The following is a 24741-nucleotide window of genomic DNA, read 5'->3' on the forward strand; positions in this document are numbered from 1 at the left end:
CAAAATGAGCAAAACCAAGAGAATGTATATAGCAACAGCAATATTGTTTTAAGAACAACTTTGAATGAATAAGAAATTTTACTATTATAAATGCCCAAATTCCCTATAAAGGGCATATAAAGAAATTTACTATCTACATCCAGAGAAAGAACTGATAAATATAAGTATGTGTCGAATTATTTAAAAATACACACCTATTTGTGTCTAACAGAAGTCATCTCTGGGAGTGAGGAGAGAGAAAAAAAGGAGTAGGGGAAATTTACATGATAACTCTATTATATCTTTAAAAGGAATAGCAAGTTGTACATAATAGATTTGCAATTTCATGTGCAATTGTCTTTTTTCTTATATGATGTTATAGAAATGCTTGTTTTATTCCATAAAGTAAAAATAAAATAAAAAATAGAACTAGTACTATCACATTACTTATAGTATCTTAGGCAAGTCTTTTCAACAGTGCAATAGGGAAATAATACTTAACTTGGGAGTCAATTAACCTAGTCTTGGCTCTGACTCTACTATTAACTCTTATTAGCAACACAATTCTGGGTAAATTACTTCATTCTCCACCCTCAACCCCAGTGTCCTCATCTGTAAATTGGAAGGAATGGATAGACTACGAAGGGACCTTAATAATCATCTAGCTAGTCTGACCTTTTCTTTTAAGCAGCTAGATGGTGCAGTGCATAGAACAGTGGACCTGGAGTCAGGAAGAGGGGAGTTCAAATCTTGCTTCAGACACTTATTAGGTACATGACCTTGGGCAAATCATTTAACCCCTGCCTCAGTTTCCCATCTATAAAACTGGGATTCAAACCACTACCTCCCTGAGTTGTTATAAGGATAAAATGAGATTACGTACAAAGCTCTTTTCAAACCTTAAAGTATTCTATAAATATTATCTGTTATTTTGCAGATGAGAAAACTGAGATCTAGAAAGGTTACACAGGGGCAGCTAGGTGGCACAGTGGATAGAGCACCGGCCCTGGAGTCAGGAGTACCTGGGTTCAAATCCGGCCTCAAACACTTAACATTTACTAGTTGTGTGACCCTGGGTAAGTCACTTAACCCCAGTTGCCTCACTAGAGAGAGAGAGAGAGAGAGAGAGAGAGAGAGAAAGGTTACATAATCACACAGATGGGAGGGAGTAAGAGAACTGGGATTCAAACCTTGGTCTCTCATTCTGAATCTTCATCCTTTCCGTTTAATTAAGGCTAATGCCATGCATCTTTACTCTCTCAAAAAGTTGTTGTGAAGATTAAATAAGGTGATATATCTCAATCAATAAGCATTTCTTAATTACCTACTATGTACCAGACCAGTGATGCTAAGAGGGAAGTGAAACAGTTCCCAATCCCAAGGGGAGCTTTAAGGTTTACAAAGCACTTTACATATATTAACTATTTGATCTTCATAATAGTCCTGGGAGATAAATATTATTATCTGAGGATGAGAAAACTGAAAAAAGTGAGGAAACTGGCTTGCCCAGGGTCACACAGCTAGAAAATGTCTGAGATAGGATACAAACTGAGGTCTTCCTGACTCCAAAACCCCATTATCTATCCACTGTACTACACAGTTACCTCTAATAAAGCAACTAAGACATCAGAAGGGAGCTTTGTACCCATTTCCTCTGAATCCAGAGCCAATATTATTTTCATCATACTACACTGACTCCCTATTGAAGTAGAAGCTATTATGGAAATTCTTAGGGTTTTGTCATATCATAATTACAACGATATGTTTATCATCTCCTCACTTCAACCCCTCACCTCTTAGAATGGGACTGCTTTTTATTTTTCTTTGTATCCCTACTCCTTAGCACAGTGCCTGACACATACTAGGTGCTTGATAAATATTTATTGACCATTAAATGTTTATTGAGAAAAAAAGATGGGCATTTTGTTTGAAGACACTGAATCCTCAATCGAGGATATCACTTACAAGATCTGAGTTTCAGCTTCTGAAGAGAAAACTTTGAAAATGAAAACCAGAGGGAGGATAGGAATTACTTAAACGACGGCACAATACAAAAGGAAGGAACTTTTCCAAATTCAGCTGCTCTTTAAACAGACCATGATTTGGTCTACATCGACAGAGAGGCTGGGAGAAATACAGCTACGAGTCAATGATTGGGGATTTCCTTTCACCACATTTTCTCTGGTCCCTTAATTGTTTTTAAACCTTGCTGAGTACTTTGTTTACAGTCCCTAGTACAGGGATTTGCATCCTCTGCTCCTGTTTGTGCTGTCCAAGAGTCTGTCTCAGTTCCATTCTGGCTAGAGCAAGGTAAGGATTTTCTTTCTGCTCTGCTCTCTGATCTGAACCTCTGAGACAGAAAAGGAGTGTGTGTGTGTGTGTGTGTGTGTGTGTGTGTGTGTGTGTGTGTGTGTGTGTACGCACGCGCATGTGTGTCTCTATGTGTGGCAAATGACTAAAGGACCCATCGATTTAATCTGATCATTGATGCAGGCTGGCTTCAGAGAGTTGGGGACAATCAGAAAAGTTTCTAAAACCAAAGAATTCTCTTTGAGCCATATGCTTAAAGAGTTTGTTCGGAGAGTTCACTTTTGGCTAGAGATTTTGGTCTCATTTTTAAAAAGGGAAGGATGCTGCATACTGACTTTTTTTTTAAAGCACAAACAAGTTTTGGAGTGAAGGTATCTTTACTTATATATATCCTGTATGATCTGTGTTTCATGCCATTTAAATCTTTGCTTTGCCATCCTGGGCTTGCTGGGAAGAGAGCTGACATTGTTAACCAGGAATTCTTAATTTTGCATTTGGAATCTGTAAAGACTGCAAAGAGAGTATGTTTTGTCTGTTGAGAGGTGGCTTTCCTTAAGGGGATCTCTAAGAGATTGTGTCCCTTTGGGCATTTTTCTTTGGCTGTCTCTGCCTGCTCTTTTCCAAGCCTGGAGGTTGGAGCAATCTGCACTTTGTCTCCAGGAAGGACTTTTAAAGTAGCTCCCCCACCCTCAGATTTCTTACTGAGCTTAAGTTCTCAGCACACTTGGAGGAAGGGGGTAAGATTGTTAAAGAGGGAAAAGATTACCAGAGAGTGAAGGAGAAATCAAAAGGCTGAAGTGAGCCTTTTAAGGAGAAAGATCACAGATATCCCTCCCTTTCCTTAACCTTCATCACCACTGGTCACCCACCTACCCACCACTACCACCACCACCCACACACATTCAGTCTGCCCATCTTGGCAGATTCATTACTTTTCTACCTCTGTCATCTTGTGCATTATAGCTACTAGGAAGCCAGAGCAGTAGCAGCATGATGTCCAAGCATAAGGAAGTGTGTGTGTGGGGGGGGCGATTTTGGCATGGGGTAAGGAATGGGAGGACTATTCTGTAGGAAGGTAGCGAGCAAGCTGATAAAGCAGAGGGGAAACACTTAAAAGAAGGTACTACCTTCTAGTGACAGAACTTTCACACCTATCTCTAGGAATGGTTTTCTCTACTTTTACTATTGCTTTCCAAAACAAATGATATTGCTTTTGAGATGTAATGACAGCATGCATATCTGCATGTGTGTACATGTGTGTATGGCTATGTGTGCATGCATGAATGTGCATGCCTATACATATATGTATATGTGTGCATATTGTGTATGTGTCTGCATATATCGCATGATATATATATATACACACACACATATACATATATACACACAGATTTATCACATATACGAGATACTGGGTAGAAATGGATGGTGTGTTGAACTTAGATATAGGAAAACCTGGGTTCAAATCTCACCGCAGGTACTTACTAACTGTATTACACTGGGCAAGTGCCTCAAGTTCCTCAGGAAAATGAAGAGATTGACCTAGAGCCCCTCTAAGGTCCCTTCCAGTTCTGTCTCCGATCCTATGATCCCTGGAAGGGCTAGGGGAATGGCAAACACCAAGAGCCTACATTGGTCATTGATTACCTGGTGATAACTTCCCCCCCCCCCACTTACTCTGTAAAAGACATAAAAGAGGTGAGGGCAGCAACAGCTGAGACACTCCAGTTATTCCCCTTACTCCTAGCATGTAGTTGTTCATCAGGCAGTTAAACAGGGTGCTGAAGTCTTTCACGATTATTGTACACTTACAGAATTTACATGTCCTGCCTTTTCAACCTCATTGTAAAAATAAAGATGTAATCCTTCCATTCCCCCTCTACTCCCACCTTCCCTTGACAAATAAAAAAAAATGTAACTGATAAACTGGGAGCAACAATACTCTTTTTCAGATGGTAACTTAGCTAAGTGACCTGAATCACTACCTTTGCTCTGTCCCTGTCCCCCACCTCCATGTCATTTTTACTAAAGCAAGTGAACAAGGGAAAAATCCATTTTGCAATTTCATTGCATATGTGGATTTGCTGAATTAAGATAGCCAACCTGCTGAGTCACTAGAAAATGCATGAATTTCACTAAAACAAGAACTCCCATGGGATTTCAAAACTCAGAACAGATTAAGAAAAGTTTGCATGATATACTCCCTGGTATAATTGCCATTTTAAAAATCTCATTGTAACAATCTAACACTTATAGTTTTTCAATATTCTTCAAGACCCAAACCCTAAATGACAGCCCTGTCTTGAGAATAGAAGCTTATAAATGCAGAATAGCTTGAAAAAGATGAAAGAAAAGCTATCCGCATTTGCATTTGAAAGCCACGAAATTTCTTCTCTGGTGTGTCAGTGTGCCCATCATTTACCTATTCATTGATGCAAGCAGTGAGTTGCCACGTTTAATTGGCAACAACTTAAAATCAACATTTTGCACTACTGGAAATCCATTGCCCCCATCTTCCTCCCCTCCCCCATCCCCAAGATTAGCTTGCTCTGGATTCATCTTTCTACAGAACTCCTATACTCCTGGCCTATTCACACCCATTCAGAAGAGGAAGGCTGGAAAAGCTTAGGAACATAAATCTTTTTTTTTCCTCTGGTTCGTAAGGTTAACCCAGCTGCCTGGTGGCTTCCCAGCTGTTCCTGCTGTCGATAATAATTTCCATCCTTTGGTTGTCCCTTGAGAGCTTCCCCCTGAGCCGCCCTCTGCAGGGTCTATAGCAGCACTGACCTCAGGGTGTTTAAACCTTTGGTTCTCCTGAAAACTCTTGAGGCAAGGGAGGAGGGGACAGTGGGGGCCCTAAGCTGGAAGCCTAAGTGGGAAAACATGAGTAATGAAAGTCAGGATCCACATGTAGTCAACTCGATGAGAGAAATCAAAGTAAAAGCTGTGTCCTTTCTCTGGGGACCCAAGCGAATGATTCTGACACTTACCATGTCAGAGAGCAAAAACTGGGAAGGGCTAAAACTTGGAATCTGCTGGCAAGGAAAAGGAAAAAAATGACGGGGAGGGAAGAGGAGGAGGGGAGAGGGAGGGGATAAAAAGAGAGGGAGGAAGAGAGAGAAGAGCTTTTGCTCTTTTTGATGTTGGAGGCACAGGGTGTTAGAGGCAGAGGGCAAGAGGAAAGAGTTTCAGAGTCCTGAAGCTGAGTGGGTTAGGTTTTGTTTTTTTCTTTTTTTGGCTTTCCTCCCTACAGGTTCTTTTCTCATTTATCTTTTCAAAGAGCCCCCCCCCCTCCCCTCTGGCCAAGACACATTACCAGAGGGATTTGGAGCTGCTGCTGCCTTCTTTTCTCAAGTTGACAGAAAAGCTTCAAAGAGATAAGACTTCTGCTTTCTTCCGTAAAAGATCACCCTGAATTTGATGTCAATGGATTTCCCTTTTCTGAGGTAGGTATAAGTAATTTGAACATTGTTCTCATCTATAGTTTTTGCACCATCCCATTATTTTTAATTGGATTTACCATCCCTCCCACCCCTCCACCCCAACACATATCCCACTTCAAAGTCCCAGGTTGCCTCAGTTTTGATTGGCAGTCTCTACTGGGTAACTGCAGGGTTTGGGAAATGTTCTTTGTTGTGCCTGAAATAAGTACAAATGCTCCATTAGGTAGGTGTAACAAAATGTTGGGAGGATATCTGACTGCTAGGACCTGGGCAGACACTGTGAAAATTGCTTTGTTTTGCCTTTATTCTTAGTGGATATTGAAAATATCCAGGGCATCAGTCCGTATGAGGTGTTTCTGCCAGATGACCCTAAGTCTATTTGGTAAGGTTCTACAAGGCAAAAGGCTGAAATGCATGCCTTAAGTTGTTCTGGCTGTCTGCTTCTCAAAACTGGGAGGAAGTGACTAACAAGCCTGAGTAACAGGCAAGAATTTCATCTCATTGACCCAAATTCAGTCCTGTGGATCAAACTGCTTTTCTGTGTCTAAGTTAGGAGACTTTTATTACATTTTCAGGTTTGACTGGATTTTCAAAAGAGGAACATTTCAATAAAGTTAAGTCAGGAGAATTGGAGTGCATCTGTCAAATCTTACTGAAAATTAGCTCTGAATATATGTGCGTTTGTCTATTTGTGCACATGTGTGTTACAGGTAGCCTTAAAGGATGCTCTCTTCATAGGAATTGTGATTTGGCAACTCAGTGCTATTTCAATCAACATGACCCTTTGAGCATTTATTAAGCATTTGCATGACACTGGACTAAGTATTGGGAATATAAAGATAAAATGGGGGAAGGTGAAGTCTCTGGAGAAAGATCCCTGCCTTTAATTAACTTCAGTTGGAATTAAGCTCCTATTGTGTGTCTGTGATAGGCATTGAGGTTGCAAAGATGAAAATGAAATGTCCCTTGCCCTCAAGAAACTTACAGTCTATTGAGAGAAATAACACATACGTGCATAAATGTGTACTAAACGTGTACGAAATAATTGGTTGGGAAGGTAAGAAAGGGGAGTAGATTAAAAAAGACCCATGTAGGAGGTAACCCTTCAGTTTACATTCTGCTGGGGTGATTAAACATGTAAATAGATAAGCATATATTCAAAGGGAGAAGGGAACAAGCACTAACAACCGCAAGAATAGGAATCAACTGAAAATTAGTTTTATTTTAAATTTTAAGAAAATGGAACACTGCAAAACCACTCTCCCTCTCTCCTCCCCCTGCTCTCCCCAACACACTGTCCCTTTTATTTCTTTGTTTAAGGATTAAAAGCCTCCAGGTCAGTTTGGATTGTAGAGTACATACTCATTCATTCTAACTAAAACCTTGTAACATTTCCCTCCACCAGAGGTGCCTGGAAAGTACCTCTATGTAGAAGAGTGAAGCAGAAACATACATGCTTTTCCTCTGTTAACTACATGACAACTAATGGAGGAGTCACAGTCCGACTTTCTCCTGTTCATTGGCTCTGCCTCCATTGACAATCACTTTTGTCAATGGATCATCTTTTGGAAAGAATGCATGTCATGTAGCCACAACACTGGCTTAGAGTTACTGTTAGAGGTATCTGTTCAAAAGACTCCCACCCCTGGCACTGATGACATTTAAAATCTGGATTCAGTCCTTTCTGTTATGTTTCGAGGGGAAAAGGAGCAATAGCATAACGGAAGAGCTAGTAAAGCATTTGTAGCCCTCCTGGGTCTATTAAACACTGTAAAATGCTTCCTGGTTTTTATAACCCCTCTTTCTTCAGTTTTGTTGGCCTCATCTATCAGCTGATGGTGAAAAACATGAAGTTAATTTTTGAATTTCTTTAAGCTGGTTGGATAAATCTATCCAGGCAGAGGTGAATAAGGAAAACCGGGAGAATAAAATATACAATTGAATAAAAAGGTGTTAATGGCAAGATCGGGATAATGAAGCTCATCTGTCTCCACTGTATACATTTTCAGATGTCATCACTGTCATTTTGCTTAGCTGTTTTTCTTTATTACTTGAAAAGGTTCAATTCAAGGTGAAGGTGGGAGAGGGGAGTTAGAAGGGTCCTATATCCAGAAATGACTGTTGTATACAAACAAAAGGCACTATTACAACTAACTTACAAGGTGGAAGTGGGAGCAGGGGCACAGGGAGGCATTAGGGTGAGGAGAGAGGCTTTCTCTAGTCTTCTGCCTCTCAGGTGGTACAGTGAATAGCTAGCTGGTCAGTCAGGAAGACCCAAGTTCAAATTCAGTCTCAAACACTTACCAACTCCAGGGAAGTCATTAAATCTCTGTTTGCCTCAGTTTCCTGATACACAAAATGGGGATAATAATAGGACTAGGGTTGTTGTGAGGATTGAATGACATAATAATTGCAAAGTCCATACTTAGCACAATGTGATCACTATATAAATGTAAGTTATTATTACCATGATTAGAAATTGCATTTTCTTGGTATGTCTTAGAATGAACATTCTTCAGCTGTGTGTCTCTTTTCTCCAAAGCTTTAATGAACACTTCCAGAACTAGTCTACAAACCAACCAAGAAATCCCTGCAGTTCAATATGACTGAAGAGCACTTGAAAGAGATTTTAGGAACAGGGAAGAGTCCAGAGCCCGTCAGGATGGAGAAAAGCAATAACAACGAGTGTGTGGTCACTGCGATTCCCCTGGTCAGTGAGGTTCAGCTGACAGCCGCCACAGGAGGAGCCGAGCTCTCCTGTTACCGCTGCATCATCCCATTCGCTGTGGTCCTTCTGATTGCGGGAGTGGTGGTTACAGCTGTAGCCTACAGTTTTAATTCTCATGGATCCATCATCTCCATTTTGGGGCTTATCCTACTGTCATCTGGACTTCTTTTGTTAGCTTCCAGTGCCTTGTGCTGGAAGGTAAGGCAGAGGAGCAAGAAATCAAAAAGGCGAGAGAGTCAGACAGTTCTGGTGGCAAATCAGAGGAGCCTGTTTGCTTAAAAACAAAAACAAAAACAAAAACAAAAGTGATTCAACAGAAATCTGAGGCCTGAAAACCTGGCCGGACTTTGTCAGATGCTTATGATCAGTATACACATACTCCTCTGTATTTCACACAACTGGCATTTTCTAAATACTAATTTAGAAAATGCAATTGGCAAACTTTGGAAGGGTTTGCTAGCAGTCAGGGGGAAGAATGAGAGTGGAAGGAGTTCACATGACCTGTGTCTTCCTTGACAACATGCTTCATGGCAAAGATTGTTTCTTTCTAAGGCTGACAAGTCAGCTTTTTCTCCACGTTAGACTTTTAGGTGGTTAGGTGTGAGATGAAGACGATTAGTCAATGTTTGGCTAATATTTTGGTTGTTGTTGATGTTTAGTTGTTTTCAGTTGTTTCCGACTCCTCATGACCCCATTTGGGGTTTTCTTAGCAGAGATACTGGAGTGGTTTTGCCATTTACTTCTCTAGCTTATTTTACAGATGAGGAAACTAAGGCAAACAGGGTTAAATGACCTGCCCAGGGTCACGCAGCTATTAAGTGTCTGAGGTCAGATTTGAGCCCAGGTCTTCCTGATGACAGGCCTGGCACTCTATCCATTGCACCACCTAGCTGCCCTGGCTGAGACTGGAAGGCATCAAACAAAACAACAAAATAATGGGACAGATTTGCTCTGAGAATTGCCTACAAAAAAAAATCACTAGCCTAACATTGTAGCATTTAAACACATTGAAGACTTCAAAGGTGTAGATCACTTTTGATTTTATTTCCTTGAAATTCTTTGACTCCCCATCCCCACCCCATAAGCTAATTTTCTGGCATCTATTTTTTATTATTCTGTTCCAGTGACCTCATTGGTGGTACTTTTTTCTTGAAGAGTAAACTTTTAACTTGTTAACTTTTACTGTTGGCTAGATATAAACATGTTTGTAATGGTTTGTGTTCAAAGTAAACAAAAGATGAGCAGAGCTGGGAGGCAATGTTGTTGGGTTAAATTAATATTAAAATGATCCAATCTCTAGCACTTTTGACAATTTTTATATAAAAGTTTTTAAATATAATTTTCATCTAAAATAATAAACACTCAGTGCTGCTGGGAGCTTCCTAAAGGATTTTTTTCCATTATGGACATTTTATTGGCTGCTCTTAATCACCCAGAATCCATTGATTCATTTGGAATAAATGGCTTGTTGCTGTCAGAGGGGAATAGAGAATGTTCCTAACTCCTCTGGACAAACATCCCTTTCTGCAATGAATTCTGTTCTGAAACCTTCACTTTGGAGGGAACAGAGAAGAAAAAGTAGAATCACTTTTACTCCAGATGAAAGCGTTTCTCTGTAATTATAGCTTAGGGGTTTGAGGCCTGGATTTCAAAAATTTTCCACTTTGGTTTGTATAAGATGCTTCACTTACCCTGGTTAACTCTTTAGGCTTTAGTGAAATGGCTAAAGAGACCAAGACTACTTGTTTCATTTTTGTAGGGGTCATTGATCTTCATCCTGTACCCCAGTCACGGCCCACACCCTGTTATTTTATGTGTTATTGGTCACAGGAGAGACAGACAGAAAGTATACCCGGCTATGTACAAAACCTACCCTGTCATTGGAATAACATTTCTGAACACAACCCACTGTGAGACAGTCTTAAAGGCTTGGCTTTCTTTGCAAGGCACTATGTTCAGACAGAGAGGAGAGAGCACTGGAGAGCCCACACTGCCTCCAAGGGCTTCAGTTGCTTTTGGATGGTTGCTGGGGACATGAGGAGGCTCTGTGCCCTATGTACCCCCATTCTTTGAAAGATCTCTATTGATGAAACGGTGTTATTAATGTTTGGCGATCACCACCCCCTTCTTCCTAAGGCATGAAGTGGGAGGATTTGCTCATCGATTTATCATTTTTGCAGGAGGAATGAGGAAGTAGGATGGATCACATGTAATAACCATCCTTTTAATCTAGTCTGTTGAAGGGAAGTGAGGTGGTTTCAGTTCACCCTGAAATTATGGCAGCCCACTTTTCTTTGTGGAAATCAGGTTCTAGATGGGAAACAAACCTAGAGAAGAAATGTCCAGATAGACCTGCCTTTCAAAATGGAGAAGTGAACTCATGATTTATTTTTCAAAACCACCAGGGGGCCCTGTACTGCAGCTTACATACCATATGTTTCCAGGGAATGACTTAGACTCTAGGGAGAATTGGGAGCCAGGAAGATACCTTCTGGAACTGAAAGAGAGAAGAAACTTTTTCTACCCAAGTCCTAGTGGATTTACCCAAGATGCTGTATTCTCTTTTCATTCTTACAGAGGAGATGGACTGCATTCCTCATTTTATAGTGAATGTCATTTGTTGTTATTGAATTGTTTCAGTTGTGTCTGACTCTCCATGATCCCATTTTGGAGTTTGCTTAGGAAAGATACTGAGGTGGTTTGCCATTTCCTTCTCCAGCTCATATTCCAGATAAGGAACTGAAACAAACAGTGTTAAATGACTTTCTCAGGGTCACACAGCCAGTACATTGTCTGAGGACATGTCAAGTCTACTGACTCCAGAGCCTGAGCTCTATTCACTTCACCTCATTGAGTATCTTATGGTTCCTCCAAGAGAAAGAAGCAACACCTTTACAGAATTACCAACCCCAGGGAAAGTCACTTGCTCTCTCAGGTCATTAATCAGTCTCTGGTTCCTTGGACCCCAAGAAAGAGAGTTAAGGTTATGTTGTTTAATTAAGAAGACAAACATTTGTCTTAAATTATAATCCTTTAGAGAGTCATGACAATATAAACTCTTCTGCATGAAGGACCAAGCACATAGCTATGAATAAATGGAAGCTTCCAAAATGAATCATGAACAAAAGGATATTGGGATTACCTGAAGGTTATAGAGCTCTTTATTGACATAAATTAGTTTCGATATATTTTGATTTGATCCTTATAATATCCCTGCAAGACAGTTTATTCCAATATTTAGATAGAGAGCAGATAGACTAACAGATGATAGATAGATAGATAGATAGATAGATAGATAGATAGATAGATAGATAGATAGAATGGCAAATTGGAGAGAGAAAGAGAGAGAGAGAGAGAGAGAGAGAGAGAGAGAGAGAGAGAGAGAGAGAGAGAGAGAGAGAGAGAGAGCACATTTATTAGGGCAAAGCACTGGGGATACAAATACAAGCAAAGTCCATGGCCTGCCCCATCCTCATGCTTCCATAAACTTGGGGGTGGGGGCTAGTATTTCAGGCAAGACATGGAAGCTGGGGCAGGAAGGGATTGCTAAGGGGGCTATTTTATATAAATGCACCATTTTATAAATAATGAAACAGGATTAATGAGGCCAAGCAACTTGCCCAATGTCATGTTGTTGTGCATTCTTCACTTTCAAAGAGCACCAATGAAATCATGAGTGATGTCTTAACTTGCACGTGAATTGGATTTAAGTGAGGCAGAGTAACACAAAGTCCTACAGCTAATATGATACTAGAACCTATGTGTGAAGGTATGTACATATGTGAGCAATGCATCAAGGAGCTATGATTTCACCAAGTGTGAGAAATTATTCCACTATGCAGATCATAGCCCACATATAGACTAAGGCTTAGGGTGATTAGTTAAGTTGCCCATGGACCAAAAGCTCCTAAATATCAGAGGCAGGATTTTATCCCAGGTCTTCCTGACCTCAAGTCCAAGAGTGCTCTATCCAGTATGCAAGGAAGCCTCTCCACACATGCAAATAAATGCTCATGTACATGTTGGATAAAATCCAAACTGTAGCTAATGTTGATAAGAGCTATATTCACTGCTCAATGTCAAATGTGTGTTTAGGAATTCAACAGATAAGCATTTGATTAACTGGTCTTAACTGCCACCACTTGTTAATCATGACATCAATCAAAATGGCTAAGACCTAAAATGAAATGGGGAGAATACTTTATCCAAGGAAAAGTAGCAATCATCTACCTTTGTACATAGCATAGTAGAATTTTAAAAGAGCTTTAAAACACATTGTCTCATTTGCTTTTCAACCACCCCAGGTAATCAAAGTAGTTGCTTTTACTTGAATTGTATAGATGAAGAAACTGAGTCATACTCTACAGTTTTCAAAATATAAAAAGATATCAGGAGGTTAAGAAGGAAAGGGGTTCAGAATCCAAGAAGGTCAAACAGTGATAATTAAGAAACCATATTAACAGGCAGGTAAAAAAAAAAAAAAACATCAGGGAACAAAGCTGAAACTGAAGACAACAGAGTTCAGACCAACTGCCCTAGATAACAGGAGGTCGGACATAAGCAAAATGGCCAAGCAAGAATGGAGTCTGACATTGACCCAGCTGTATTTGGGGGAAGAGATTCCTTCCAGAAGTAGTTTCAACATGCCAGTGTGTCTGAATTCTCAGGTTGGAGCAGAGAGTTATATGTGATTGGAGTAAAGGAGCAGAGAGTCAAGCAATTTCTGTTTGGGGTTTAAAGGAAAACATGACTTTGGTGTTAGCTATTTGATATCCAAGAAGGCTTTTCACATGCATTTTACAACTTCATTTCTTTCTCTTTCTTCTTAGAAGGAGGAAATCTTTTCTGCCAAAAATAAATAACTCCCATCCCCCCAGGGCTCAAACTGTTTGAAACTTGAGAGCTTGAAAATTGAATGTTCCAGGTCCTAAATGAGCTCAAAAGGCTTCCCTTCCCCCAGGCTAGGAACCCTTCTGGGATGATTAATAACATTATGATTCATTTCACAGTGAATTGTAATGCACAGCTGAGTTGGGCTTGAATGGCTGCCACCTTTGGCATCCAGGTACCTTTGGCAGCTTCTACATTGGCAAGCAGGCAATGATATCTTCAATCAATTTTATTGAGGGTGTTCACTCACATTATAGCAACACTTTCCCTCTAGCGAATTTGCATCTAAATATAAAAATGTCTTATCTCCATGTCTCTGAAAGTAAGTGTTTGAAGAAATAGCCAAAATTATCTACATGTTATAAATATTCTGTATTATAAAGATGGCTGCACCATTGACAACTATTCTTAGCTAGCCTATGGACATATAAGTGAAATATCCACCTAGGTTGGGGATATGGTTAAATTACTCTCATATTATTCAAATATCTGACTAAAAGTAGTAGTGTAGATAAGACCCTGAATAGGGTATTTTTTTTCCTGTTAACCTCCCATTTTGGCCTCCATTTTTGTTGTTGCTGTTGTTCCAGACTTGTGATTTTAGTGGTGTGGGAAATTTCCAGTGAAGAAACACCCTGTACCAAAGCAGAGCAGCAACTGTTCTACAACTTTTTGCTTTAGAGAGTTGCCCTAGAGGCACCTGTTTTGCCTCAAGTTCTACAGCTGGTATATGGTAGAAGCCCTATTTGAACCCAGGTTTTCTTGACTCTGAGGTCCACTACACTATCCTTACCTAGTCTTTAATATTTACTTTGAAGGATTTCATGTGATTACACTAGTGTGCTCCCTCCAATCACACAGGTGGGAACCTCTTAAATATATAACAGTCAATACTGTGCTATTGCTATGCTCCAAAAAGCCCATTATCATCTGCTAGTGATGAATCAACATTCTAGAAATGAGTCTATCCAATGATAGCCATGCAGTCCTTCATTGGACTCATCCTCAAAGCTTTTCCAGCTTTGTAAAACTTGTTGGACCTTGAACTTTGGGGGTGTAGACTTGGAAAGTCCATGGAGTCACTTTCCCACTATGATCAAGCATTGCAATAGAACTTCAGTGGAATTCCCTGCCAATAATATCTGACAATCTCAGTAGCTATTAGACTGGTTATGTCTGTAATTGATTCTGATTGAACCTTTCAACTTAAAGCAAATTTCCAAAATAAGCATTTGTCTTTTTCAGTAACTTCCATCCTTTCTTTGTTTCTCTTCCTCCTGACTTTTCTTCCCTCTTTCCTTTCTTTCTTTTTCTCCTGCCTTCATTTTTTCTTTTCCTCCCTCCTTTCTTTCTTTCCCTCCCTCCTCTCCTTCCTTCCCTCCTTTCTTTTGTCCCTCCCTTCATTTCCTTCCTGCCTTCTTTCCTTCCCTCATTTCCTTTTTTCTTTCCTTCCTCTCTTCCTTCCCTCCCTCATTTCCTTCTTTCTCTCCTTCCTTCTTTCCTTTCCTTCCTTCCCTCCTTTCTTCCTTCCTCTTTCCCATCCCTCCTTCCCTTCCCTCCTTCTTCCTTCCTTCCTTCCTTCCTTCCCTCCTTCTTCCTTCCTTCCTTCCTTCCTTCCTTCCTTCCTTCCTTCCTTCCTTCCTTCCTTCCTTCCTTCCTTCTTTCCTTCCTTCCTTCCTTCCTTCCTTCCTTCCTTCCTTCCTTCCTTCCTTCCTTCCTTCCTTCCTTCCTTCCTTCCTCCCTTCTCTTACATCATAATCATTTCTATATATATCTCTCCCTCATCTGCCATTACTTATTAATAAAGATTTTTAAAATTCAGCAAAACCAATTACATCAATCTTATATGATACCATATGAAATATTCCATACCCAAAGACCCCAACCTCTGCAACAAAGAGAAGGTGTTACATTTCCTCAACTCTTCTCCAGTTCCAAACATCCATTATAATTACATGATGTTCTGGTTTACATGACTAATGTTTCCATTTGCATTATTGTGTTCATTGTGTATATAGTTTTTCTGCCTTTACTTATTTCAATCTGAAATCACGCATTTAAGTATTCCCATACTTCTCTGAATTCTTCACTTTTATAGTCTTATATTGTATTCATATTCTATTACACTCATATATAACAATTCATTTAGCCAATCCAAAATTTCTAAGGATGTACTTTGTGTCGAGATTTTGCTCCCACAAACAATGCTGATATGAATTTTTGGTATACCTTTCTATTGCTGACTTCATTGTGCTATGTGCTTAGCAGTGGGATTTGGGGGTCAAAAAGGCATGGCTGGTGATTCCATGGTTTTTCCAGTAACAATGTATAGATATGATAGTTGGACTATAAGGAAAGCTGAGAGTCCTGCAGAATTGATGCTTTTGAATTTTGGTGCCAGAGGTGACTTTTGAGACTCCCTTGGAAGCAAGGAGATCAAATCAGACCATACCTACAGAAATTAATTCAGGAAGGTTGAATACTGAAACCAAAGTTTAAATACTTTGGCCACATAATGGGAAGACAAGACTCATTGGAAAACACCCTGAATGTTGGGAAACATTTAAGGCAAAAGGAAAAGGGCGCAGCAGAGGATGAGATGGATAGATAGTGTCATGGAAACAACAAACATGAACTTAGACAGACTTTGAGAAATAGTGGAGAATACAAGCTCCATGGGGTCATGACGAGTAGGACACAAAGACTGAACAACAACAAAGTTTAGTTACTTTTAAAAACATAATTCAATATCACTTTCCAGAATAATTGGACATATTAACAGATCCACTAATGACACAATTGTTTGCTTATCTTAATATGGCTGTCTTTTGCAGCTATTCTAACATTATTGACATCTTTTGTCATCTGTCAATTTTCAACAAAAGTGAAACCTTAGAAATTTTCAATTTGCATTTTTCTTATTACCATATTGGGAATGATCTTCTTATAGTTGTAAATACATTGCAGTTCTTTTTTTTTTTTGAGAATAATTTGTTTACATCTCTTGAACATATCCATTGGAGGAATGGCTTGTATATTTGTACATTAATTCCCTTTATATCTTAGACATTAGGCTCCTTCCTTTAAGGGATATTTGCAATGATTCCCCCCCCCCATCAACAGTTTCCCATCTTATTCTATTGCAATGCTTTTTTCATTTAAAAACTTTTTAGTTGCATATAATTAAAATGAACAATATTTTCTTCTGTAATTTCTTTATTACTGCTGTCCTTTTTTCCTCTTCCCTTCTAGCCTGTTATTAACTCTGTGCTCAACTTCATGGTCTATATAGTCTCTTGTTCTTCCCTTATGATGTTTTCTTCATGATGGTACCACTCCTACCTGAAGGTTGAATTACCTTCTCTATCCTATTTTTATATCCTCCTTTTTTCTGTTATGCTTCAGTCTTAGTATTATCAACTCACTATAAGATAAATGTTGACTAGAAGGAGTATCATCTAGTTGGAGTCATTCTATACCCTTAGTCATGAGACCTTGTCTTATGTCCTGACATTATCATGAACATTAAGCTCTCTTAAGACCCAAGTTATCCTTTCAACCAATAAACATTTCTTTAGCAACTTCCAGATACAAAACCAAAAATGAAACAATTTCTGCCCTGAAGGAGCTTACATTCTGTTTGGGGAAACATATATGTGTATGTGTGTGTGTATATATATATATATATATATAAATACAAGATAATGCAGTTGAAGAAGGCACTATCTGTAAGGACCCATGTAGAAGATGGAATCTGACTTGAGCTTTGAAGGAAATTCAGCATTCTGAGAGGCAGAGGCTAGGAGAATTCATGCTAATGTAAAGGAGGTTCTGCCTCTATCACAAACAATGAAATCACAGAAGGCCCAGATGGTTCAAATGAATCAGTCAACATAAGCCATATTCAAATAAATCCTTAGTCTTAGGGGAATAGAATGTTCTGGTCACTGGATAAAGGTGAACAATAAGGAATTTTCTTGATATTAGCTGAATCATATTTACTTCTGGGCTTATTATACATAAAACAGCAATCGCATTCAGAATTGGGCAATCCAGTATCAGGCTACTGTAGTGGTAGAGAAGTTCCAGCTAAATTTCTGGGGTCTTACATAGTCAAAAACTTACATAGTCAAAAACTTACATAGTCAAAAACTCTACTTGAGAATTTTTACTCTGGTCACTGTATGGAGGATTAAATGGAGAGGGAAGAGACTTAGGGCAGGAAGACCACTTAAGAGACTTTTGCAATAATCCAGGAGACCCCTTTCTACCCCTCTTTCTCTAACGCTTCCCCACACCCTTACCATGATCACTAAGTTCTATTAAGGTCAAGAAGAGAAAGGTTCAAACAGTTGCTGTGAGGAGAACAGTTGAGAGTTGAACAGGAAAGCATAAAACAATTAGCAATGAGGACCCAGTTGGATTAAAGCAATATAATTTTAAAAATATATTTTATTGATATCTTTTGTTTTTGTTTTACTTTCCCTAAATTTCCTCCTGTGTCCTTCCCTTTTCCCACCCAAAGAGTCATCATTTATCAAAAGGCATTTTCTTTTAAGAAAAAGTGGAAGAAAAGAAAAATCAGCAAAACCAATCAATGCATTAAATATTTTTTGATATTATATGTAACAATCTATGCCTATGAACCTCCATTTCTGCAAAGGAGTAGGGGGTGGGGGTATGTTCTCAAATGTCTTCATTGGGGTCATGTTTGTTTCTTATAATTACAGAACATTCATTTTTTATTGTTTTGTGATAGTTGTTCTTTCCATTACATTGTTATCATAATTATATATATATATATATATATATATATATATATATATATATATTGCTTTCCTGGCTGTTCACATCACATCAGTTCATGTAAGTCTCTCCATGCATCTCTATATTCATCATGTTCATCACTTCTTAATGCATGATCATGTTACATTATATTCACATGCCTCAATTTGGTTAACTCTGCCCAAGCTACAGGCATCTATTTTGTTTTCAATTTTTTACTACCATAAAAATGCTACTTTATTAGTTTGTTATATATGCATAGCCTTGCTTTTTGTCAATGAACTTGAGATACATACCTAACAGTGGAATCTCTAAGTCAAAGACACTTTATTTGTATTATTCCAAATCATTTTTCAGGATAGCTGTACTAATCCACAGCTCCACAAACTGCACATGGCTATGCCTATTTTTACACAATCACTCTAAATTTGACTATTGCCATATTTTATCTTTGTCAGTTTGCTGGAGGTGAAGGGAAACTTTAAGATTTCTTTAATCTTCATTTCTTTTAAGACTAATGACTTGGCCATTCATATAGTTATTAATAATTTGCATTTATTTTAAGAACTCTTTGTTTATATCCTTGACTACTTAAGAGACATCTTATATATGTCTATTAGCATAATCAGTTTATAGTGGTACCAGTCAGCTTTAGGTCTACCATTCTCCAGACACATGGCAGGCTTCATACAGGCTGGGACTATACTTACAAATTCCAAAACTGAGTGGCAGTGAATTTATAGGAATTCCCTTGTGTTTGGGACTGGAGGGTGTATGTGTGTTGTGCGGGAGGGGTAGAATTGGAGGAGGATATGACAGGGTCTTTTCACTGTATTAACCCTCAACAGATCTCCCAGTCATTGATACACAAAAGATGCAATGTTTTTACTCAGAAGTTTTCAACCACTACTATTGGGAACCATTTGCTGATTCCAAAGAAAATAGAATTACATCTTTCTTCCATCTCAACCTCCTATTACAAAAAGGCACACAAATAATTTTCCATTTTAAGTTAAAATGCAAAATGAATTTCTTCTTGGGTTTTTTTGCCCAGAGTATTTAATGTGGGCTTGGAAAATGGCAGCCAGCCAGTCATAAGTCAGCTGTAATCCTATTGTTATTTGGACACAGAGGGAGAGAGAGAGAGAGAATATGAGAGAATTGGAGAGGGAAAGAAAGGGAGGGGAAGGAGCTAAAAAAAAAACACCTATATACTGGAGAAAGGCTGATAACTATTCACGAATACCCTCAGTCCCCAGCACAAGTTGCCTTCCTGAGTGTGATGGCCTGTCTCAGCAGAAGGGCAGGTGGAGTCAAAGTTTTCTGCTCCTACCACTGCACTATAATAAAATTGCTTGCATCAGGGGAAAATAGACAGCACATTTTAGAACTTTCACAGCTCTAAGTTAATCATGGCAGGAAGCTTTTCTGCTACTAGGAGGCTAAGCTGCGTCATCAGAACATCTGACACTGGTATCTAGTGTCAATCACTTTGCTTAAGGTCATTAAAGAATATTAAGTGTCCTCTTACAACATGAAAGAAAGCCAGGAGTGACAATTAGCAAGAAGGCCACAGCATGACAGATAATTGAACAGGTGGATTAAAGAAATGTCTTTCCTGTTTAAAATGAGAGGGGTGATTGACAGACACAAAGGCTGGCTGTTGAGCTGGGCTTTCTCCTGAGCCCAGAGAAGTCTGGTACCCACAAAATAGCTGGATTGGTTTTTATTTGAGTCAGGGAGGTACCTGGGGTTTGATGAATGCCACTGGCTTTAGCCAAGGGGAAGCACCTCAAAGTCAGTTCCTGACAAGGGATTTATAGGAAAACCTTTCATTTACTGACCTGGAGAGGCAGATTTTAGTTGGATATGAAAGGAAAAACTTCTGAGCAATTAGAGTTAACCAGAAGTGGCATGGATTGCCCTGAAAGATTGTCCCTCACTGGCGGGGTGAAGGCTTATGAATATGGAGTAGGAATTGACCTCAGAGATCATCTAATCCAACAACCTCAGTTCACCAAGGAAAGTGAGGCAAAGAAAAGTGAAATGATTTACCCAAGGTCGAACTGGTAGTCACTCAGCTAATAAGTGTCTGGATCTGGATTTGAACTCAGGTCTTCCTGACTCCAGGCCTAGCATTCAATCCACTGCATTGCCTAGCTGCCCATATAAGTGCTAGCTATTATTATTATGTAGGTATAGCCTATATGAATGCACAGGATTTGAAAAAAAGGGCCTTTGACTATAAACCCAGTGCTTTTTCCATTGTATGAGGACTCCGGACAAAGACTGAATAACCAATCACAGACAGTTGTTGAAAGAGTTCTCCTTTGGGTGTGGATGGGATTGGATGATCTCCAAGGTCCTATGCGATTCTCGGAGTGAGAATGCCAATTTGAAGCCAGTTTGCATAGAGCAAGGAGAATAGTAGGTCAGGATGCACCAAATATATCTGTTCTGACAGATCTCAAAGTACTGGGCTTGGCCCATCAAAGCCAAACCAAACATTAGCCCTTCCAGTTTTATTCAAAATCATCTGTGCAGAAAGAAAAAACATAATAAGGGGAAGAAGCTGTCTAGCTCATTGTGCCCATTTGTAGGGTCTTACATTTAGAGCTGTAAGGGACTTCAGGAGCCATCAAGTCCAAGTCTCTCCTTTTACAGATGAGGAAACAGAGGCTCAGAGAAGTCAAGTGACTTGTCCAGGTTCACACAGCTAATAAGAATCCAAGGCAGGGGGGCAGCTAGGTGGCACAGTGGATAAAGCACCAGCCTTGGATTCAGGAGGACCTGAGTTCAAATTTGGCCTCAGACACTTGATATTTACTAGCTGTGTGACCCTGGCCAAGTCACTTAACCTCCATTGCCCTCCCAAAAAACAGACAAACAAAAAAAGAATCCAAGGCAAGATATGAACTCTGTTGTCACCTAGCATAATAATAACAAAGGCACCAACAGTTTGGGGAGAAATTCATTCCCAAAGCTTTCCTACTTCTTTTAATAAGTACTGCTAGGCCATAATCACTTTAAGTTAAAAGAGAATAAGGTCAGCTAGACATTCTTAAGAAAGTGAACCATCCTGTTTCAATTTGCAGCCCAGGGGTAGTATTTGAAGTCCTCAGTGAAAAAAAAAATACCTTCCCTTGGACTTCAAAGCACAATGGGAACATTTTTAAAAGATTACAGTAGTAGTCTGGTCATTATGGGCCCAACATTGCCCAAGATTATGAGGTATGTCCCTGGGAAACACTTAGAATTGTGCCTCTCCCCTCCTCAAAAGAGTTAGGTGAGTGAAAAGCTTAAGGCACAAGTTGGGTAGGGAAGGGGAATAAAAATTCAAATTTAAGTCTGGGTTATCTGGGGGATTGGAGGGGGCCATTGAATGCATATTTCTACCAAATCCCAACTTCTTATTTTGTCAAGAAATTAGTGCTTTACAAAGCTTTAGGAGTATGGCTTCTGTATGGTTTGCCTAATACAATGTGAACTGTGAGGAACAGTGGATAAAGTGGGCAGAATTTGGTATCAGGGAAAGGGATTTTAAATCCCTACCTTCCCCCTCCCTCCCCCAAGTATCTGTGTTGCCTTGGAGAAGTCATTTAAACTACCTGGACCTCAGGTTTCCTCATCTATAAATGAAGGAATTAAAGTAGATAACCTCTGCTCTCTAGAATGATGTTCCTTCAAGCTCAAAATCAAGGGTTCTTAACCTCCAAATTTTATTTTAAATTTTGATGCCTATCTCAATACAATTGTTTTTTGTAATCCTATATATTTTCTTTTATGTATTTAAAATTATTATTCTGAAGAGGGGTCCATAACCTTCACAAAGCTGCCAAAGGGGTGACATAGACACGCAAAAAAGGCAATCGCTCTAAATCTATGACCCTATGAGATAGAGTTGGCCATATCAATATTTGACAAACATTCATTATAATGTGCAAAGCACTGTTCTTTCTCAGAACCAGAAACCAGCTCCTGCTCTCAGAGAAAATAGATATTCACAGATAAGCAATACAAACTCATTTGAGGAAGGTGGGAGAACTAGCAACAGGGGAAAATGGGAAGCATTTAAGAAAGGTGGCATCTGAGTCAAGCTTTGAAACATGATAAAAGATTTTGAAGAGAAGGTGGTGAGAGAGGAGTGTATTCAAAGATATGGGGAACAGCTTACATGGCTGCATAGAGATTGGAGATGTGTAATAAAAGGATAGGGTGGTATTGAAGATAGAGCACTGGACTTTGAGTCAGCAAGACCTAGGTTCAAAACTTGCCTCAGATATTGACTAGCTACATGATCCTGGGCAAGTCTTTTGACATCTCTGTTGCCTCAGTTTTTCTCATCTGTAAAATGAGTAAGTTGGATTCAATGTCCTCTAAGGTCTCCTTCAGCTCTAAAATTGATGATCCTCTGAAATGTTGATTCAGCATAAGCCTATATAATCCATGTTTGTTAGACCACAGAATGAATAAAGGGGAAATAATGTGAAAGAGGGATAGAAAGGTAGATTGGAGTCAGATTTGGAGGGCTTCTAAATGCTAGGTGATCGATCTAGTTTCTGTTTAAGTACTAGAAGCAGTAAGAAATGGTAAATTAACAGAATTCATGGAAAGGTTTTTTCCTCAATTCATCCAGGTATTTCAGGTGAGATTTGCTAGAATCCCAGCAATATGGCTTCATGGACACAAACTACAGATTATTAATCTCACACTATGTCATGTAGCTACCAGCCACTGGTTCCTTAAGCCTTTGTAAAAGTAGCAATCCTATGGAGCATGCCCCTTGACTTTTGGCTCCATGTGAATCACAGGGGCTTGAGCCCCTTGATAAAGGTCAATTGTGATGACCTCTGGTTGCCTACTTGGTAGGCTTTAAGGCGAATTGTAGAAGGGGAAAAAAACTCCATCTCTCTCTCTGTCTCTCTCTGTCTCTGTCTCTGTCTCTGTCTGTCTGTCTGTCTGTCTGTCTGTCTGTCTGTCTGTCTCTCTCTCTCTCTCTCTCTCTCTCTCTCTCTCTCTCGTCTTTAGGACTCTACTATGTTTCCATTGGACTTCCAGTGGGTGAAAAGAATAAGAGTTTGTCTCTCTTCTCATTCCCCTAACCAACAACAATGGTAGAATGATTGTGATGATATATGTGCTTGCCTAAACATGACTGAAACCAGACCTAAAGATCCTTGTTGCCCCTTTTACTTTGCATCTCTTTCCTAAATGCAGGTGACTGAGCAGCAATTCTCAGAGACAACATTTCCAAACTTGGCAGAATCCCATGAGTTTGAGACTTGAGATCATTGGATCAAAGATTTAGAATTAGAAAATAAGGCCATTGAGTTTGACCTCATTTTAGAGATGAGGAAACTTAGGCTAGGAAAAGTTAAATAATTTTTCCATGATTACACAGCTATGAGGCACCTAAAGCAGGATCTGAATACCAAACCTCTGTCCACTGTACCAGCTAGCTGTGCTTGGCTTCCTAAATTAAGGCTGGTTGCTCTCAAAGAGGTATTTCCTGCAAATATGCCTCTTCTTGGAAAAGACAAACCAGCCCCAAAAGCAAACAACATGAGCATGCTGAAACTGAAAGGTCTAGGAAAACCTGAGCCAGGAACTGGCTGACCAAGAAAGAATATATCAGATGTAAAAGTAACATCAAATGTCCCATTAAGTAATCTTTACCTCTTACGAAAGACATATTAAGGAATGAGTATAATTCTTTGTATTTCAAGCATCATTTCTAATATGTGGTGGGATACAATTGTACCTATGATTTCATTGATATAAGTATCTCCCCCAAAGGAAGCTCTCTCTTCCAATGCAGATTGGCAGCTTCTTCATTATTATTATATTATGCATCTATTAATATATTATTAATATATAGTATACATCTATATAATATAGACTATGCTTCTATTATACAGCTTAGAGTCTTGATATAGAGAAGTCAGAGGTGCTAAGCAGCTAAACAGCTAAACAACTAGCCTAGGGTTAAAGACAGTACCATCAGAGGCAAGACAAGTACCATAAGAGGCATTGTCTTTCTTAGAAGGAAATGTCTTAACCTTTTTTAGGGAAGACCCTAGATGGAAGCTATGCTTACACATTATTTATAAGATTTCTCCCTGAGTTCTAGATTAGGGGCAATGAGATAGAAATAGCAAGAAAAACTTGATCTGTTCTTTGGGGGTCAGGCTCCTCAGGAGTGAATCTGGTCCCTATGAATTGAAAGTTAGAGTCCCTTTTGGGTGGCTTCCCTCTCCACCTCAATGATTTTTGCAAAAGCATTTTTGGAGGAAATGGTTAATAAAAATAGAGTGAGGACAGAAAGAGACCCAATAACCTGAAGTTTAGATGGAATAGTCTTGCATAATGGAGTGTGGTGGTAGAGAGTAAGCAATGAGATGGGTGACAATTTAGGGAGCTGGAAAGGGTACTATAGGATTTGGGAGAATGGTGAGGATGATATTAAAGAGGGGATAAGAGAGTCTCCTAAGGCTTACTATTGGGAATTAGCAGCTAGAGGCAGTTCTTTGACCTTTGGATTTCAGATTATATCCTTCTCCAGAGAGAATACTCAACTATCCAACATAATCTTTAGAACACCAAGGA

At 39.3% G+C, this 24741-nt stretch overlaps 1 protein-coding gene across 2 annotated transcripts; it reads left to right on the forward strand.

Moving 5' to 3' along the window:
• Positions 1–2154: 2154 nt before the first annotated feature.
• TMEM100 (transmembrane protein 100) lies at positions 2155–9222 on the forward strand. 2 transcript variants are annotated; one of them, XM_044004874.1, is made up of 3 exons: positions 2155–2289; positions 5543–5735; positions 8275–9222. In XM_044004874.1, the coding sequence occupies exon 3, from the start codon at positions 8335–8337 to the stop codon at positions 8737–8739; it is 405 nt and encodes a 134-aa protein (XP_043860809.1). In that variant the 5' UTR covers positions 2155–2289; positions 5543–5735; positions 8275–8334; the 3' UTR covers positions 8740–9222. The 2 variants fall into 2 exon arrangements, with proteins under 2 accessions (XP_043860809.1, XP_043860807.1); XM_044004872.1 differs by having other exon boundaries at positions 5570–5735.
• Positions 9223–24741: the final 15519 nt, after the last annotated feature.

This window comes from Dromiciops gliroides, chromosome 4, assembly GCF_019393635.1.
Source record: "Dromiciops gliroides isolate mDroGli1 chromosome 4, mDroGli1.pri, whole genome shotgun sequence".
In the NCBI taxonomy this organism is placed as follows: domain Eukaryota; kingdom Metazoa; phylum Chordata; class Mammalia; order Microbiotheria; family Microbiotheriidae; genus Dromiciops; species Dromiciops gliroides.